Source organism: Festucalex cinctus, chromosome 4 (genome assembly GCF_051991245.1).
Source record: "Festucalex cinctus isolate MCC-2025b chromosome 4, RoL_Fcin_1.0, whole genome shotgun sequence".
NCBI lineage: Eukaryota > Metazoa > Chordata > Actinopteri > Syngnathiformes > Syngnathidae > Festucalex > Festucalex cinctus.
The window spans coordinates 23,101,932-23,123,489 of record NC_135414.1 but is presented as its reverse complement, the minus strand read 5'-3'; the positions used below and the strand labels follow the sequence as shown (position 1 = coordinate 23,123,489).

At 38.5% G+C, this 21,558-nt stretch overlaps 1 protein-coding gene across 1 annotated transcript in view; it reads left to right on the top strand.

The window, feature by feature from the left end:
* The window catches only part of hcn4 (hyperpolarization activated cyclic nucleotide-gated potassium channel 4), a 91,269-nt gene that overhangs the window by 14,340 nt on the left and 55,371 nt on the right, over positions 1 to 21,558 (top strand). Inside the window, exon 2 of the mRNA XM_077519756.1 lies at positions 13,256 to 13,679. Coding sequence (XP_077375882.1) covers positions 13,256 to 13,679 — 424 coding nt within the window. The remainder of the gene's footprint in view (positions 1 to 13,255; positions 13,680 to 21,558) is intronic.

Below are 21,558 nucleotides of genomic sequence, written 5' to 3'. Positions count from 1 at the left end.
CGCCTCCCAGTACTGAGGACGCAAGATCGAGTCCAGGCTTCTGCGTTCCTGGGTGGAGTTTGCATGTTCTCCCCGTGCCTGCATGGGTCTTCTCCTGTTTCTCCAGTCTCCTCCCATTTTCCATTCATGGCAGGTTAATTGGGCGCTCTGAATTGTACCTAGGTGTGCTTGTGAGTGTGGATGGTTGTTCGTCTCTTTGTGCCCTGCAATTGGCTGGCAACCAGTTCAGGGTGTACCCCACCTCCTGCCCGAAGCCAGCTGAGAAAGGCTCCAGCACCCCCCGCCACCCTTGTGAGGAATAAGCGGTCAAGAAAATGGATGGATGGATTTACAAGTGAGGGGTCGCTATAGTGGTATAAAAAAAACAACAACATCCCATTTGAGTATGAACTGAATTATTCCAGTCCAGTTCACCTGAAGCTGATGCTCATTAATTTCTTTTGCCATCTTCCATGAACCAAGATGTAGCTTGGTATCTAACAAACAAATGGACAACTAGCCAAAAATATAAAATTTTGTGTTCACTTTGGAGGAGGTATGAGCTCTTAATTACCTTTTTGTTAAAGACCTCTGTCGGGTCAACATTTGCAATTGTGTCAAAGAAGGCCAAACACAGACGAATCCAGCAGGGTTCAGACCTTCAGAGTCCAGTGTGTTGGATAAAGACGTCTGTGCGCGTGTTTGTGTGTGTGTGAAACTCACAGGAAATACTTCCCTGGATCAATTGTGTTAGACTTGGCCACGCCACACGCTGTCTGCTACACTCAAACAAATGGGCCGCGTTACCACACACATGCAGCAGTGGTAGACAGCGGCTATTTTTCCTTCTCCTCTCTGTTATGTGGGCGGACTCCTGATTTATCTTCACCATCATCATCATTGTTTGGAACATGTCCTAGTTTTTCTTCCCCTCCGCTGTCTCCCCTCACACACAAATGAGTTTTGGCCATAAATGAATATCGGGAGAAGAGAAAAATAATTGAGCAGCAGTCATTTTGGCATAGTAAAACAACAAATAGAAAGCTACATGCATTAGCAACAGCATAAATTATGGTTCCATTTCATTCGGCCTCTGGTATTTTACATTGCTGTGCAATATCTTAATAACCCTTTTAGACATAGTGGACAATGAACACCTGTTCAAAAGCTGTTTTCTTTTACAGGCTGTGTTCAAAGTTACTGTGCACTTATACTTGTATTAACAGACATGGTTCAATACAGACAAGTGAATAGATTACATCATTGCTATACTGAAACAGGTCAGGTAATAAAAGTATGTCTTGATATCAAAGTTATGCATCAGTCACGACTGCATGGGATAACAGATAAGGATCCACCTTAGTGACAGAAGCACAATGTTGACATCAAGACTCGTATAAAAGAAAACAACATTGTTATAGGAGTCCACCCAAATATTACAACACATTTAGCTGTCACTGCATATCCTGGTATCATCTCAATGAACGGTCTTATCTTTGATTTAGGATGCTATAGCATTTTTCTTATAATAGTTACGTTTTTGTTGTACAAGAAAGTGTGCCTCAGTTTGTATTGATCCTCTCAACTTGTCATTGGCTAGCCACCAGTCTAGGGTATATTTTGCCTCTTGCCCAAAGTCAGCCAGGATAGTTTGCAACTCACCTCTGACCTTAAAGAGGACGTGCGGTAGAAATTGAAATCATTGTATCACAATATTATTCTGACATTATTCGATGTAGTTTTTTTTCACAAAGAAGTCAAGAGCTGTTTCTATTTGAATGCTGATTTTTTTTATTATTATTATTATTATTATTATTATTATTATTATTATTATTATTATTCTTATTCTTATTATTATTATTATTATTATTATTATTATTATTATTATTATTATTATTATTTATTTCACTTTAATTAAGACTGACAACCAATAAAACTGCGCCTGCTGAACTAACTCAACTGTGATTTGACCACATTTACAATTCACTGCATTTTTGAGTGTATTTTTCTATATTCACTGACTTAAAGAAAAAGGTATGACTTGAGGTCACTACACAAACCTGCAACGAGCTGGCAACCTGTACAGACTAGTGTAGGCCTTATATCTCTCCTTCTCAAAACTCAGCTGGGATTAGGCTCCAGGTCATCCCGCAAGGCTAAGTAGTACAAGTGCTATAGAAAATGAACGGATGGATGAGCCTCCAAACAAGATACTCCTTATATATCCGCACTCCTTATACCCTTCTTTTGTTATCACTGGTTGTCAGTCTTAATAGGTCATAAGCGGGTAATTTTGTTTTGGTCTACCTACTCTTCTTCTTGCACTTTGACCTCCGATCACCATTTTGGAGTTAGACGGGAAAGGCTTTCATCGTGGCCACTCCATTTGCCGATTACAGCGGCTGCAGTGCTGAAGATAATGGCACCGTCCAGAACAAGTGCGCGAGGTGACATGTACAGTGCGATCAGCTTCCCGCACACTACATTATCTTAGCACGTCATTAGTGTTTGGAGAAAGCCCTTTGCTCAATCCCCAGAATCTTCCGGCCAACTGTGCTGCACTGGGTAGAATGGTGGGTGTTGTTTTTAGGACCTGCCTCGTGTGTGTGTTTCCTCGTCCGCACTCGTCGCCGGCTGCCAGTGAACCTTGTGACTTAACCCTAAGGACCTTCTTGGAGATAACAAGGAATGGCGATAAAAGACAGGCACAATTACTGGCAGCATGACAGACCGCAAAACCAGAGAGCAGATACTGGCACACGCTTGTGGGATAAGTGCATGATGAAGGCAGTGGCGGGACATTCCTTGGGCTCGTTATGTAGACCTGTAACAGTACACTACACTGCATTCACAGTGTTGGGCAATGCATTAATGTTACATATTTTAAAACACATGGTTGCATGTTACTTTCGTTTGAAAACAAGTACTTGTACAGGACTGTCTCAGAAAATTAGAATATTGTGATAAAGTTCTTTATTTTCTGTAATGCAGTTAAAAAACAAAAATGTCATACATTCTGGATTCATTACAAATCAACTAAAATATTGCAAGCCTTTTATTATTTTAATATTGCTGATTATGGCTTACACCTTAAACAAAACTCAAATATCCTATCTCAAAATATTACAATATCATGAAAAAGTCTACCAGTAGGCTATTCAACTAATCACTTGAATCGTCTAATTAACTCGAAACACCTGCAAGTGTCTCCAAGTGAATCTAGAATGTACAACATTTTTTTAAATTACATTACAGAAAATAAAGGACTTTATCACAATATTCTAATTTTCTGAGACAGTTCTGTATTTTAATAAAGTGAACTCCTGCCCATTTTTTTTTTAATTAACATTTTTTTGCACTTTTTGTGCTTTCTCAATGGCATAGGTAATCAGAATGTTGTAATTGGGTTCCAGGAAGTAGAGTGAAGTGATACATTTTGACGGAGGAACTAAAATTTCTGTATGTCGGGGAGTCGTTTAGTTTGAGTTAGTGAAAATTAAATAAAAGTATTGAACCAGAATAAGAACGTTTGAAAGTGTGTCACATAGAAGTGATGTCATCTAGCAGCAGCCAATAGAAAAGCACCTTCAGATGACATTGCTCCTAGACAATAATTTTGCGGGCCTGACTTTTGGCTTGGCTCAGCTGCCTGCTTTTTCATTTAACTAAGCCAAAATGCAACGCTTAGTAAGACATGCGTTACTTTTTTATTTTACCACGAGTAATACATTTTTTTTTTAAACCAAGTTTACTTACTAAGTTTTAAGTTTACTAACTTAAAACTAAACAAAAATTAACCATTTAAAAAAAATAAATAAATAAAACTAATAGAAAACTAACAGAACTGCCTGAAAAATAACAAAAAACAAAACTCAAAACGAAATAAAAACTAATGAAAATTTAAAAACTATAATAACCCGGCCCTTGCACTTCCTGACAGGCAGAGCGCCACTGACACCTACAGTAGTGGATGGGCAATTGCAATTTATTCTAGTACATTAAAATAAATAAATAAATAAATAAATAATAAACATGTTCCCAGAGGTCACACCGTAACATATCCCACACTACATGATAATATCTCAAGGTAATCTTTCAGAGACGTCCAAGAGTTGGGCCTTTGCTGACTTTGACCAAGTGGAGGAGAGACTGAAAAACTGTCTGTTTATCTGCATGTGTCTCGGGCCCTTTACTTCTAAAAGGTACGACTGCTGTGTTTTCTTTCACATTGTCTATCTCTTGACTTCATTGAGTGATGCTCGTATGAATAGCTCTATTCAACAGTTAACAAAAACCTTGTCCCACAATGGAACAACTTATCGATGAAGTTATTTTAGCAGCATTGGGTAAGGCTCGTTTTAGTTTTCCTCAGCTCCCTGCGGGTTTTTAGCAAATCCCACGTTTTTTTTTCCCCTTTTTCTCAGCAGCCTCAGGTTGGGGAGATTTGCCTCAACTTCTGATGAAATCTTCTTAGCGTAGGCTTGATAAAACGGCGCGCCTCACCTAAATATAGCCACTTGCAACCGCACAGCCCCAGTGTCAGTGATGTGCTTGCAGTGTGTCTGCTGGCGGTGCTTAGTAAAGAGACGCCGGCGTTCATTGGAGCGGGTGATAACAAAAATAGGATTAACCCTTTTAACCTGCATTCTTTTCTTTGCGCGATGCTTAAATCTGACTGTGTTTGCCAAATGGAGTGTTTTCAAAACCACCGGGCCTTTCTTTTTATGGGCAGTGTTTTTGTTATTGTTGTTACAGATGTTCTCCTTTTTAAGTGTGACAGCCTTTTGATAGATTTACTCTGCCCACGGCTAGAAGTTAGTGCGTGCAAAAATCAAGCAATTTTTATTCCCCCTCCCTCTCTCTGCTCGCAAGAGCCTTGCATGCTTCATTGTTATTCATTCCTGCTAATTCATTCTTTCAAACATGGCTGGCGACTTAATGGAGCTGCTGCTCTGTCCGTTTTATTTAACCTTAACGGCAATTAACAATTGTTAAACTGCTACGTCAACAAAGAAAATATGTCAAATACTTACTTTCCACTCATCTCATTATGTTGTATTTTGTCTGCCAACATTAGATTTTTTTTTTCTACCCCCCAAAAAAAAAAATCAATACCTACTCCTTATCCCGCTCATCTAGAAATATATATCCATATATATATAGAAACATTTTAATGAATGAATGATTTTTTTTCTCTCTCTCTTCAAGGAAAGTCATATGATGATGGCACCTTAGTGCCCTCTATTGACCAACCTCTCCTGATACTTGGTTAACATCCTTTAAAATTATTATGGCGTAATGTAATTTTCAGTGGCTCAATCAGCTGATCTAAACCCAACAGAACATCACTTCATTGCTACATTTTCTGAAAACAAGGCAGTAGGACATGTTATTAAATTAGTCATTGATATATTGCCAAGTCAGCAATACTGATACACAGCTTTTATTGAAAGTAGTAGTACTGTATGTAACTAGAAACTTCACACTATTAAGATATCACCATTATTTTATTTTTATTTTTATATTTTTATTTATTTTATATCTCCCACTATTTAACCAGAAAATCTACATTTTTTTTAAACATGTATGGTAATATTGAAATAATCATTTTGTTTTCATTATTAATTTTATCTTTTTGTAAATCATTCTAAATAGCCTTGATACCAGTAAGTGCATGAATCACAATACATATGTAATATGTTTTACATTAAATTATTAAATATCAAATTTGGTGTAAAGTTACCTCAATTCGCTTTATATATATGAATCTTATTTATTAATTTATTTGTTTATTTATTTATTTATTTTAAGCTTGAGCTCATAACACTTTATCATTGGCTGCTAATTTGATGTGTTTAGAGGACTTTTCAGTTTTGGTCAAACACAGCCACATAAACTGGCATTCGAATGGTCGGCCAAAAAACGGATTCTGCCATAAAACCAACATTAATTAAGCTCTGCTGACAAGTGACCCCTAATGCTAATGTAATTATTCTCATGTCCAGTAGCAAAGGCGAACAAAACATAACATTGTTTGGCTGCCATTAAAGGTGATGTAAAAATAATCTGACTTTCATCCCGGGGCAACATTACTGATGAGATTGTTGCTATGCTTACGTTATGTTAACCGTGTGTGATCACCCACTAAATTTAACATTTCATTTGAATATACTTTTACTTTGCTAAATTACATGGTGTTAACATATGCTCCATTAAACGACTTTAATGCCTTAGTTCAAAAATCTGCTTTATGTAACTATCCAAAATATAACATAACTACTGTACATAACAAAATTAAAAAGCGAGTATGGGACAACTGGTGTGTAACATAAACGTGATCAGGAGTTTTAAAAAGAATAAAATAAAATTTTGTTCCATACTATATGCTCGCTTTAATTAGGTTGGTGGCTAACTAACAGTGATATTATGTAGCAAGCAGAGTATGAATCCAAATCATTGATTGGTCACCGGATTAAATAACAGAACTGGTTATTGCAAGCGTACCCTCTATGAAGCTTTATCCACAAAAACTAAACTACAAGACATTTTGACGAAACAGTTTTCTCCCTCTAAAAGAGGATGTAACCCACTTTGCAGTTTTGTTTGTTGATATCAAACATTACACACAGTCACATTTGTTAGGATGTCACCCAGCGCAACAAGCAAAGCTGTGCTTGAGAGGAGAAATGTGGGCAAACACGCGCACATTCCTCGCAAACAAATTAATCATTCATTATGCAAAGTCACATCAATTTCAGTCACATTTGCAGAGCACACAAAGTTTTCCGGTGGAGCTTGTGGAAGTAGACGAATGGCTGTTCCAACTCTGATGTCAATATTAAGTCAGCGGGTTTTAGTAGTTGCAAAGACTGGTCGACTTGGTCGACCACAATGGCGTATAGAGTGCGCTGAATGAAATTAGTATGTCACCTTAACTGATTTAAATTGTCTTCTGTTTCTGAATGTAGAGCTTTGGCACATGAGGGAGAACAAAATCCTAGTTGGAACATTAACTGTCCTGATTAGAATATCTTGTGTAATCAGCCAATGACAGATCATATACGTTATTATTCACATGCGGGTAGCACCAGTGACTTAATCAATCAATCACTGCTGCTATATGTAATGAATGGCTTATGGACTGACCAATGATGAACAAGTGATGTAATCAAACCAATTCATGATTACACGAGTAATGACTGACATGTAGACTGATCAATTAACATAATTAACTGACCACTGGTATTTTTTTGTAATGGCTGCAGGTGATGATCAAGCTACGTTGCTTGGCATATTTGTGCTGCAGAGAATTTGGTGCGCTCAGTAGTTGACTTGTGGCTGTTGTGATGGTACATCATGTGATTTTATTTATTATTGTAACCCCTTCATACTAACTATGGGGAAAATGAAGAAAGTGGTCAGACCAATATGTGCAATATGAATTCTCGTGTATCACGGAAACCAGGGTGTTCCACAGGGTTCAATTCTGGGGCCTCTGCTGTTTTCATTGGATCTGCTGTACCCACTGCCTGGGTTCTATCTGAAGAAAACTGGTTGTTTTATAGAGTTTTCTAAACACAGAGTTGAGTGATGGGAGTCAGCGTCCTAACTGCATTATTTGCAATGCCAAGTTGAACAGTTCTAGTCCCACACTATTAGTTCCTTGTTCATTTTGTGCACTAGTAAACCCTAACTCTGTACCTAATGGCTTGAATTTGAAAATAAATAAATTGTATTTTTCAATAAAGATTATACAGCAGGGCTGTACAGACTAGAGCCCATGCAGGTGTCCCCAGTGTCCCCATTTAAATATAGGCCTATACCCCGAAGCTAAAATGTGCCTCCATTTGGTGCTCCTTGCGCCGTTCCTCTCAGGTAAGCGTGGCTGGCAGGGTGAAGAAACTGAGAGAGGCTTATCGTGTAGTCCGTAGCACTCTCATGGTGACACGTTTCTGCCAGAGAGCCCGGCCTGGCCGATACCTCGTCTCTCCAGAGGAGGGAAAAATGTCAGGGAGCCCTTCATCACTACTCCGATCTCCCTGTACCGTAACAAGCCAAGTGGGAGTGAGTCGGACGGTTCAATCTGCTCAGCCTGTGTCCCGAGTTTAATTGCCCCATAGTGTCTACCACCTGAGTGACTGATCTGGTCTGTCATTTCACCTTTAAAGTGGCAAACTTTTATTTTTAATTTTTAATTTATTTATTTATTTATTTATTTTTTGGGGGTGCATGATTGACATGTTGACCATATTTGGATCAGGTGTTCAAACACTTGTCACATTGTTTTCCCAATTCTTCTGCTATTTATATTTCTAACAACTCTATGCTAGCTTTTATTAATTATTACAAATGACAAAAAACCCCCACTAATCTATAAATAAATAAATAACTAAATAAATAAAAGAAAAAGGATAACCTTTCCATGTGTGCTATCATGGCACCGCTAATTTGCTGGTTTTTATTTTTGATTTTTTGTTGTACACCACACCCCACGGAGGGATTTAATGCCTTTCAAATGCCCCACGTTTGTATTTATAGAACAATCGTCTATGTCAAGAGTCCCGGTGCATAATAAAACACAGTAAATGGATCTCGGCTAAGTTTAGGAGGCCTGACCTCCATTAGGAGGCAACGACACAAGTGGGGGAAAAAAAAAAAAAAAATAGTCATGAGCGTTTACAATACTCATGCGATTGTGTGCTCGCAAGCTCGCACGCACACACACACATGCACCACATATGCACCCGAGTGGTACCATGGAAGGGCATCTTCTTGCGTGTGATCGTTGCAGGGGACACAAAGTCTTTCAAAGTGTTGTAAAAGTCCTCTATACAGGAAACCCTCATTAAGGATACATACATGCTTGTAGTTTCAAGCAAAGTGGACCTGCAGGCATTGACACATAGACAGTTATTGGAAAAACATGCAATGTGTGATGTAGTTGTTGAATATTGCAATATTTAACATGTACCTTATGAAATAACATTTTTATTATCTACTGAGAGAATAACACTTTTTTCAAGTAGCAAAATAAGCAAGCTCAATGTATTCTTAGTGAATTGTATTTACCCTAGATAATGTTCAAATATTGGATGGTGATACACATTTAAGTTTGCGTCTGACTGGTCAAATTCAGAAAAAAAGCATACAATTCCATATGAACTTATTCAATGTCTTTGCGATATGCATATTGAATAGGCCAATATCGCAATATTGGTATTTTTTTGATGTATTGCCCAGCCCTAATTTCCGCTGTGCATGAAAATAGAGACATCAGTATTATAATTAATCAATCACTGGTGCAACAAATTTATTCAGACCAATAAAAAGCGATTGACATAATCCACTGTCATTGATTGATCATTTGTGTAATGACTGGCCAATGACTGTGATGCATTTCTACAATCAGACTGGCCAGGAACCACATTGCATGTTTTTTGCATTTAACTGAAGGTTGTAAATCTAAAGCTAGTGTTTATTAGATGCTTGAGTTATAGCAAGGCAAAAACAAGGAGCCAATCATAAGAGCCATTGTTATGGACCATGCACATGTGTATAAGCTGTGTAGGTGTAATAAAAATGCATGCCTTACAGTACATGTGCTACAAGTACAAATGTCATTACCTGTGTAAGCGTTCCCTCTTTTGAAGATGTTCTTGTTCTCCGGGGGCTTCCCATCTCGCCACGAGCAAACTCAGTGGTGGCGAGGTCTGTCTAAATATAACGCCACTTGAAAACAAGCTGAAAAACCAGATACCCTTTTACTTTGAAGAATTCCAATTACTGTCACTGCTTTTTCTCTCTCGTGTGTTGTGTATGTGACACAGAGGCGTTTGTGTACTCGAGGACTGTAATCCTTGTGCAGTGTAACTCATCTTAGCAGCCTGTGCAGTTTTTTATGCATCTGATATGTTACTAACATTCAATGTGTGTTTGGACCAACAAGTCGACTTTCCAAAGAATTTTCTTCTTGTGGTTGTCATTGCCGCAGAAGTTAAGGAAACGCTAGCATAGTGCAAGCTGATATTAACACTGCATTTAATACACATTTCAACTCTTGATCATAAGGATCAACTGTTAGTTATTGTGGCAAATATCAACATTTTTTTTTTTTTACAAATTCTTGCATGTCTGACATGTAGGCTGACCTTTGCGTCCTTTGCAGGTGCTACAAAAATACAAGTTATCAATTAATAATTGATACTAAAATTATTATTATTATTATTATTATTATTATTATTATTATTATTATTATTATTATTATTATTATTAATCAATCCATCACTGATACTACAGTACTTGTAATGACTGACCTGCATGATGATCAATGATGAGCGAGTGACACAAAAAAATCCCAGCAAAATTTAGTGTGAAGTGGACACGGTTGTCATATTTATGAATGAAAATGAAATATGATGATGATGTCCTCTATACATATCTGCCCGAGCTCAGGGTCTATCTGCCTGAACCTTCATCAAATTTACCAAAAACATGCTATACCATCCGCCTCAACTTTGACCTGCTTTCAGCGGATCTAATGATGATGTCAACACTTCTGGCTCATGATAACCAATCATAATCGCAATTTGATTTGCATTGTATTACAAATGTTTCATATAAGCTTGGTAAGTTTACAGCATGTTACAGCCATGCTATCCTGGCATCCACTGTAACAAATAAAAACATGACATAAGCCTATTTTTTTCCTTTGTTCTTATGTGCGAAAAGAGTCATCAGTTAAAAAAAAATAATGCAGGTCTGAAGGGGTTAATCAAGTTATTAGTGGTACGACTGGTTGCCATGTGGAGTTCCCCTTGACATTTGAGTGGCCTCATCGACCAATCACTGGCACTATATGTCAGGAATGCATGCACACTGACCAATGATCAGTGAATGACAGTATTGACCAATCACTGTCATCATACAGTTTGTGAGTGGAGCTTTTTACATTTCATGACACATTCTGTAATATTTAATTGTATCCTCTTTGTGAAGGATGACTTTCTATCAGTAATTTACTGTGGTTCCCGATGACATTTATTTCAACACAGCATGAATCAAATGTGGAATCAATAGTCATCAGTTGGAGGTGAAATCTGTAATTAATTGCTGTAGTCTTGCTAGCTTGCAGACAAATGGAGTCCCCTTACCCTTGTTATGTACCTCCAGGATATGTATGGAGGCTTCCCTTCTCGAAATTGCTTTGGCGCAGCCGACAGATCTTTATGGCCCAGTCAAAGGAGGGTAAATCATGTGAGGTCGTTGGTGAGGTGGACAATCGTGCATTCTGTGAAGTATCTGGGATATATCACCCTTAACATAAAAGAGCCAATCTGGATTCAGTTACTATGAGTGGGCAGTTGAGTGCAATTTATATCCAAATGTTCATGCTCGGAAGATGGACAAGTTCACAGGGTAGCTTTGTAATTAGCAGTTAACCCTCGCTGACCTTCAAGGGCAGATTTACTGCCCAAACAGCAAACAGCTTTCATCTTGAGTGGTTGTCATGCGGGTAAAGCGGCACGTGTAGAATATGCATTCGTGTTTACAAGCAAACAAAGAGCTAAAATTAATCCATGCTTATCTTTGCTGGATTACATGTCATGTAGAGAGGCCAATAAAAGCAACAATTGGGTTGTAAACGGGATGTTTCAAGTTTCTTTAATCCGTGCTGGTGTCGAGCATGATTTCCAAACATACAGTATTGTTACCATGCATATAAAGCTGACTATAAAGGTAAATAGTGCAATCTTTTTGAGTCTGATATCGAGTCATAAAGCCATGAATCTTTTATTTTAATATCTCTTTCCCCATAAATTCATAAGAAATTTACTGTTCACATGAATTTAAAAGTATTTTCTTACATTTATGAATGACCTAACTTATGGCTCTTTAAGACAATTCAGAATAAATTTTTTTTAATTTATATTTACAATTATTGAATTATAATTAATATGAAAATATTATCATCTCATCCTTTCTGATGGCAGTGTTTGTTTAACACTTAAGTAATTGTAACACGGGTTACTTTCATCAATAAAATAAAATATTTAACCAGTTACTGCCTCCGCAAAATTTAATTTGTAATGTAATGTTTGTGGATTTTTTAAAATCATGTCCTTGGTATTTAATATTAACCAACATCATACTGAATTGAAGTGAATCGAATCGTGAAGAATCAAAATCAAATTGATTTGAGGAAATTAGAATCAATACCCAGCTGAAATTATTATAAAAAGTTTGCTTATTCAAGAATTATGTTTTGGTGTGGGAACAGACTACCGTAATTTCTGGACTATAAACCGCACCCAGTACATTTCTAAAGGAAAGAAACATTTTGTACATACATAAGCCGCATGGGCCCACATTGAAACATGAGATATTTACAAAGAAAGACGGTACAGAGAGTTTTCAAAGGTTTAATAATATACCTTAGCTTTTTTTTCCAAACAGTGCCTGTGACACGGCAGTAACACAGCAGCAATACGGCAGTAACACAGCACTAACAGGCCTGGTTGAAAATAACATACCGGTAAAAGTCACTGAGACTTCTTGTATTTTCCATGATGAGGGTGTGTTCATGCCCATTTGATTCGTGCACAAAGCGCAAAGTTACATTAAACTTGCGTCTTCCTCAACACATATATTCCACCTGTCTCACTCTTACCTTTTCTGCTCGAGCACCCCTGGCGGCCATTAGAAAAAATGCATAAATTAGCCGCATCATTGTATAAGCCGCAGGGTTGGAAGCGTGTAAAAAAAAGTCGCGGCTTATAGCCCGGAAATTACAGTAGTCGTATTTAGCATATACCCTCAAATTGTCAAAATGTTGAATCATGTATAAATTGTGTTTTCAGGTGGAGAACAGTTGATAACCTTGTAAAAACTGTGTAAATCAGGAGTCGATCATTGACAGTGTAGTTGTTCACATAAGTGACTCTCGTGCAGCCTTCATTGAATCTATTCCTGCACAGTGGCTACTGGCTAGAGATATAAATGTCATGTATTTCTGCAGTGTGATTGTTTGGGGACCAATACATTGATTGTATAGTCTGCCTTTCGCCATAAATCAGCTGGCATGTCATAGCTTTCCCACAACCGATACAGAAAACCCCAATCAATCCAATGTATAGTCCAACATCCTTTGAGATTGGTTCCAACCCCCTTGCGATACTGAACTGAAAAGCGGCTTTGGAAATACATGGATGGTAGTGCAGTGAAATCAGTTTTCACTCAATGCTCCATTTAAATGTTGTTCATTTGTCTCCCCCACCAGGTTTTACTGGGATTTAACCATGCTGCTGTTGATGGTGGGAAACCTCATCATCATCCCCGTAGGCATCACTTTCTTCAAGGACGAGCACACGCCCCCCTGGATCGTCTTCAACGTGGTTTCCGACACCTTCTTCCTCTTGGACCTCGTGCTCAACTTCCGGACGGGCATCGTCAAGGAGGACAACACGGAGATCATCCTGGACCCGCAGCAAATCAAAATCAAGTACCTTCGCAGCTGGTTCGTGGTGGATTTCATCTCCTCCATCCCGGTGGACTACATCTTCCTCATCGTGGAGACGCGCATTGACTCCGACTTCTACAAGACTGCGCGCGCCTTGCGGATCGTCCGCTTCACCAAGATTCTCAGCTTGCTTCGCCTCCTACGCCTCTCTCGACTCATTCGCTACATCCACCAATGGGAAGAGGTAGGACAAGAATTGTTCCACCTTGTCGTTTGGGAGGGAGGGTTGTTTTTTTTATTGTATGGAAATGAATGAATTCCATCCAATTTCTGCACTTTATAATTACAATCCAATCAGCAGTGGCATTCTACCGCAGCCGTATTGTATGTTTGTACAGCACTGTATACTGTATGTCTCCTGGGAATGGAGGTGCACTTGTAATTATGCACAAAGATTGAAGATGCTCTTTTTTCGGCACCTCAGTCGCCAGCGAGATGATAAAACCACAGTGTTGATTGGCATTTCTCTCTGTGCGCCCATGCAGATAGTAGTGGGACCGCAGATCCCGCAGGGGCTTTTGCGCGATATGAGCGTGATTGTAATTGTGGCATCAATTTGAAAAGTTCCCGTCGCTCCAACCGCACGGATCTTGTTTGGTCTCCATGGTAAAAGGTGCAAAGTAGATATGGCATTGTGGAGTTGAGAAGACCTAATGGAATTGTGTGCAACATGTTGGATTCTTGGAGCTCTACGTGCATTTATAGCTCAGATTTGGTAGTAATAATAATAATGATAATGATAAAGTATTCAATGAATTGATTTCTGCAATGATTTAAAGCGGTTGATGTACACTCTCATGACATACTGTATTTCTGAATGAAATGCATATGACATTTGATTTGATTTGATTTATTGAACATATAAACAAACATACAAACAAACAGCAGAGAAACAAAAATTAAAAAAGAAGAAAAAACAAACAAACCATAAAATCATCACTGTTTACATGTTCAAAAGGGAGTGGGAAGAAGTTAAAAACGTATCTAGTCCTACCCCTTATACATTATATATTTAAACTTGTTTCATTATTAATACATACTAGGTTAATATTTTTTTTAAATAAAATGTCTGCACCTGGTTATGAATACAAGTGCACTTAGACATGCGTGCATTATCCAGCAACATATGTACATACTACAAATTCCTAGACATATACCATAATACATTTATAAATCATATATACTCATACTCATTAGGGGTGTTAAAAAAAAATCGATTCGGCGATATATCGCGATACTACATCGCGCGATTCTCGAATCGATTCAATAAGGGCAGAATCGATTTTTTTTTTTTTTTTTTTTTTTTTTTTTTTTTTTTTTTTTAGGATTCACACCTTGAGCATGGAAGAATGTATATATATGAACGGAACATTAAGCCTTAATATTTTATTTTAATGCTGTTCAAACATGAAACAGATTACAACCTCTATAAGACTGAAATTTCAGATAAATAAATAATACATTTTCATATAAATCTTACACTCTACAAGCTTACTGATTAGTATTTTCTAAATTTGAATGAAAAAAAATCGCAACAATCGACTTATAAATTCGTATCGGGATTAATCGGTATCGAATCGAATCGTGACCTGTGAATCGTGATACGAATCGAATCGTCAGGTACTAGGCAATTCACACCCCTAATACTCATATATACAATTGTATAACAACAGTTTTGGGATCTCTGCATTCAGTTTCATCATCCTAAAAAAAACATAAAAATGTAAATAATGACAAAAATGGACATAAGTGTTTTTCACAATGCAGTGACGATATACTGTAAAATAAAACGTTTTTGTTTTTTTTAATTATTTTTAATGGTCATACACATAGGTATCTAAGTCCAAAAGTGCATACACAGTTGCACACATCCACGTGTGCATCTGTCTGCCAGTTATGAACAACGCGTCTGATGCAAACAGAACTAAATCCATCGACAGGCCCATCAATTGTCCTGTTTGCACAATCAAAACACTCAATTAGACAGCTTTACCCGTGTGCATGACAAACGGAAGGCACTGAATAGTGCCTGATTGCCAATCAAAGCACCTTTTCACCGGACCTGCCCGTCGCCCGTCTTCTTATAATTTCTGTGTTATTACACATCCATCCAGCCCGCACTCTGCATGGAGAACAGTGTGTGGTGACATCCATTTCTCTGATGCCATTTCAAAGAGAGGAAAAGTTCAAATGAATCACTGGGAGGAGAAACCCCCTTCTTCCCCCCCACGCGTGCCCTCCACCGCTTCCGGGAGCCCAGGACGAAGGCATCACGGGATATTTGGTCCGACTTTTGCTTGACGGGGGTCGGCACTCGGGCGAAAAGAGCGGTTGCGTGTTAAGCCTGAGCACTGAGGCAACAGTGTGATTAAGGAGGAGGGAACGGGAAGGAAACAAGCCGAATAGATGATTAAATAAACATCGACACCTTACGGGCAGCACAATGAGCTAGTGGTTAGCACATGTGCCTCGCTGTTGAAAGGTTTTGGGATTGAATGTAAGCACACGTGTCCATTCATATACAATCATAATGACTCAAAGAAGGCAATCCTTCCTAAACCGATGGGCAACAATAACCACAAAAGAGACATCACAACGTCACACTGCCAGCTGCCATTTGCATGTTTCATGCGGTCGCGGGTGGCGTGCGAGTGCGGCGCTCGCTCGCTGATCAACGCCAGTTAGGCAGAGAGAGTAAAAGGCCAGCTTTGCCTCAGTGCCAGCCTACTCCTGATGCAACCTCACAAAAATGTCATGTGTCACACAGCAGAATAACTTGTCGCCCTTGACTGACTCTGTGACTTTTCCCATCAACGTTTCGCGCCACATTTGAATATTTTGGGGACTCACAAGACACTCCTGTCTGACTTTTTGAATGTCAATTGTGGAGGTTTAAGAGAAATCAAGTAAGGGAGGTTGTGTTGGTGTTTCCCATGAGACTGCCACACGTAAAAGTTCTTGGACTCTGGTTATCTTTTGCACCCTTTAAGGCCACCGTACTTCTTGCTTGCCTGATCTGTCGAAAGTAGTGGACACGTAGCTAGATGCAGAGTTGTATTTTAATGATAGGTATCACCACAAACCACATTCCAAATTTGCCCCGTTTTGTGTTGTTGTGGGATGGAACGCAGCCGACCCCCAGCCAATCGAAGCGGCTCCCCTCATTAATCCATTTAAATTCAGCAGAGAGGTGTGCTGCATGGCAAAAGGATGGCAATTGGAGGCAAATCATTGCACCACATGATTGATTTTAAAAATATTATAAAGAAAATGACATTTTCTAACATGCACCACACGGAGATCAAAATCTGTTGAATCTTAAATCTAACACTATCACATTACACCACCTGCATCACCACTTAGACCTGGTTTTAGCGAGTCTAAAATCGAATCTACTTTTAATTATCAAATTGCTAGATGTGCCGATAGCGTGGAATAGAATATGGCGGATACACTGTTGCACAAATATAGGATGCACCCGTTTTGATGCTGCGCTCTGTCGTCTGTCTGCAAAAATATGGCCCATAACATAACCGTCAGTCCATTCACACAACCACTAAAAAGTAAACTCACACACATTGCACTCATACACATAATGTAGGCATCAGCCTACTCCATACAAAGATAATGTAAACATAAGTCTGTTTCTTTTCACATACATTGTATCAATTTACTGCTCCAAAGTCTTCTACCACAAAAAATAACAATAAACTGCATTGTCTGCATTTGGTCAATATAGAGAAACAGTGTATAAAGATGAGTGTTAAAAAAAAGAAAAAGAAAAAGAAAAAAAAGGTCATTTTCACGGCGCTGAGTGAGGATCCTTCGTGATTCATCACACTGTGCAATATTTAGCTCTTGTAACAAGACTGAATGCCATCCAGCATCGCTCTCTTAAATGACATGTACTTCTCTGACACACACACACACACAGAATAAAATACTGTCTGCATTTCAGCATGCTACGCTATGAATAGCATTGGGGTATATTCACCCGTTTTTTGTGATTGTTTGAGTTTCATTTTCTCTCCAGTAAGGAGTCACGCAAAGGACACTTCTTGCGGGAAGTGTTTGACTTGAGCAGAGCAGAGCCGAACGCTGAACACTGCATCTCTTAATACTGCGGGGAGTACATTTTAACATGAAAATCTTCTTTCTCTCATTTTCTGTGGTTTTCTTCTTTTGTTTAGGAATTCAAGACTAGCCGGATAGATGTTACAGTGTGAAATAAACCCCCCAAAAATGTGCCATTTATATCACTAGCATGGAAAAAAAAGATCACTTGACTGATACGAGCAACATTTTTTATTTTTCTTTGTTAAGGAGTGAAGACCAGTTAACCGAACATTCACAGAACAGCTTAAATGAGCCGACACAATACAGGACATTTATGCTCTGTCTTCTGATAGAGGAAAGGCTGCTTTTACTCAGCTTAAGTGCAGCGAAAGAGGGTCGATTATGAATAATGTGGCTGTTTTGGACATCTGACGAGATCTGTCAGCGCACCTCACTTTACCTCATTTCAGCCGGCATCAAAGGATTAACTCTGTCAGTGTGTTATGCGTGTTCATTTGTTTTGTTTTTTTACACTTGTTTAATCAGCACACAGAGAAAGAACGTAAACATCCGAATGTCCATTCACACACTTATGTGAAAGTAATGACTGTCCAATCACAAGCTCTCATAATTGTTATCGAAAAGATGCATTTTAGTCTGCTACGTTAGCTTAACCTAGGGTGATTAGACTACTGGGTTTTATCGGGAGTCGGGACAGTCACGTTTAACAGAGTCCCGTTTTGAGACGTGTCTCACCAGTCCCATCGGGTTTCGCCAGCCACATTGTTTTGTTCCACTATTACACAGGTTTTGTCTCAAGTCAAGTCAAGTCACGTTAAGTCATGTCAAGTCAAGTTTATTTGTATAGCCCTTAATCACACAAGAGTCTCAAAGGGCTTCACATACCCTCAATTGACAAAAATCAACAACATCCCCTGATCGAACCACAAAAGGGCAAGGAAAAACTTGCTTAAAAAAAAAAAAACACACATCAGGGGAAAAATGAGAAACGAGAATGGGGAAAAATGAGAAGGGACCGCAGCTGTGGTAATCCCGCTTCCAGGATTATCAGGCTGCAATGGATGCCGAATGGACAACAATTCACATAGTATGTGATACTAAACAATATTAACTAGAATAATGCAAAAGTCTGTTTGAAGCACTGCAAGAAGACGTCGTCAGGGAAGTGGGTATGGCTCGTGTTTTTTTTGTTTTTTTTAAATTCTAGTCAGCAAGCCAGTTGTTTGGGTCATGTGCATGTCAATCACATAGATTTATTTTGTATATTTCATTTTCAGAGAAATTGTAGTGTCCCGGTTTTGAATTTTAAAATTATTGTCACAGTAACATAGCCCATAATCATGTCAGCAAATCCTACAAATTCTACTGATATGTATATAACACATATATTTTTCAACACGTGCAAAAGCAGGCACGCTTCTCAGCCATCTACCCCACACGCGGATATAACTATCCTTAAAACGGGCGCACTGTGTTAGCAGCCCAAAGCGCAGACATGTTGGCACATCATCACAAAAGAGTTGAAGTGTCCTTGCGCATGCTACTTGACCCCCAAACTGCTTCAGTCGGCCATGCCAGGAGATAAAGACAGGCGGATTACGTGGGTCAAAGCAGAGTTAGACGTTTTTGGCGATGGTTTATCTTCAAACTGTGTTTGTGTTTTAAGGGGCAAAATCTTTGTTAAGTTTAAAATCTGATTATAATTGTGAAATAGTGAATTAAATTGACATACATTTGAGAGTCAAACCCGGTGTGGTTTTGTATTATGATCATGGATGATATGATGGAATTACTTTACAATGATTTGCCATAAATGGACCAAATTGCTGCTTAATAGCCATTTCAGATGTGATATTTATTACATCAGTAGCATTTACTGCATTTGGCCACAAACGTTAATTTTAAAGATTAAAATATCTCCGTGTGCAGTCACACTGTTGCAAATGATGTTTTGACCATGTTTAGGTCCATAACGTGCATGCTTTTTTGAAACTTTTTTTTTTTTTTTAATTAAAGAAAAACTTTGGTGATAAAGTTGGCTGTCCTACGTTTACACCAGAACAGGTGTATGAGGTTTCAAGGTTATGTAATAGCATACTGTTAACAACTGGCTGTTCATTCATATGCACAAAATGTGTGTCACTCACAAGAACATATATTTCACACCCACGCTATGGCTTTGGAAATACAAAAAGTAAGAAAACTCCACTCAAGCGCAGTTAGACTGCAATGTGCTTTGTGCTAGGCTTGCGCTGGTCTTGACAATAAAGCCCATATAGCTATCCTTTCACTCAAATCACACTAAAATGTTTGCCCTTCACATAAATATATAAATGTTAACAATTTACATACACGAACTGTACTTTACATAATCTTGTTTGCTAACTAACCAATCAAAATACAACACTGCCTGTCGTTTTCACGTTTAGTGGTATTGACAGTAGTAAGTAGCCTACTAGTAAGTGTCCAAAACTATTTTCCTGTGGTGTAGCAAAAATAAACTTCATATGCAAAAATGCATTTTAGAACATGTTGCTAAAATGCTATGCTACTCTGACCATCACTATCTCATGAATCCCCTTTTGTGTTTAAGTAGAGCTGTCAAAAATAATCTCAGATTGCGTCAATTTCACACAGACTTATGGTTTTGTTTTTACAGCCGTTGTCATGTGGCGTGCTTACTTATGTGACTTCTGGCGATATTACATGGATTTAGTTTTCGGGGGATTTAGCATCCGACATTGACACTTTTCTAACCTCGAGTGCCTGTTCGCACCCATGTGACTGTGAGCAAACGTTTGACCAGGGCGTCCCCAATTAACTGAAATACGGATCAAAGACACAACTACACACACATATACACACGTGGCATCTTCCCTTCTTGTCAGCTTCCTCTTGTCACTTGTCTCCGGGATAAAAATAAGACTGTGACCGGATATTCTTCTCATCGGAGTTGTCTGCTGTTGATGAGCCAGTGACTTGGATGCGATTAGTCATCCCGTTAAATCAGATTCCGGGCAGCACGCTAATGACTGAGCTCTGAAGGCGACCTCTCGCCACGCCTGATGCCTCCACAGAACTGTTTTGACTGGCTGAGCCCGTAAATGTTTCAGGAAATGTTTTTGAGAGCAGCATGGAAAAGTGGGGGAGCTTTTACAGAAGTGAGTAGTCTCCAAAACACAAAGAGGATATTTATGGGGATGGTGTGACCTAAAGTGTTTGGCTGTATTTAAAAAACAAAGTTGATGCTCTGATTGTCCGTGTGTGCAGTATTAAGAGACAGCACACATTTGGAAAAAAAGGTGTCTATTTGAGAGGAGGCCTTTATTTGTACTCATAATTGCAATAACACAAGAAAGTTGAAAAAGATTGGGCTCAACAAATTAGTAAGTGACGTACGGTATCTATTTGCGTTAGGCATCAAGCGACTATGTAATGTGCAGCCTCTATTTGAAGGGAGCTGTTTATGTTCAATCGATGACTAATTGATGCATGGCAGGTATTTGAGGAGAAATATTTGTTGAAACGAGATTTGTTTAAGTGGCAACTAATTAACTCATTTGCTCCCAATAACGTGTAAATACGTTTTTTTTATGTTTTTAGTGTCCCAAAGACGTATTTATACGTTTTTTGCTAAAGCATACAGAAGGCTTTGATGCAGCCTCTCAACTGCAAAGAACGGTTGCAGAAATGGTAGTTATTACACAAACGGCCAGCAGGGGGCAGCAGAGCAAAGGAAATCAACCAGTGCCATGTTGAAAAAAAGCTAAATTACTTTTTAATTAATTAATTAATTTTAAATAGATTTGTGAAAATTGATGAAACTTAGCTCTCTTCTAATGCTAATTGCTGCAAAACGGAAAGAGGTAGAAACATACTTTTTTTCCTGATAAAAGAAGAGACTTTGATCTTTCTTTTGATAGGTTCCATGCTTTTATAGCAATTGTACACAATATTCTGTGGGCCTTTCAAAATCAGTCAAAATT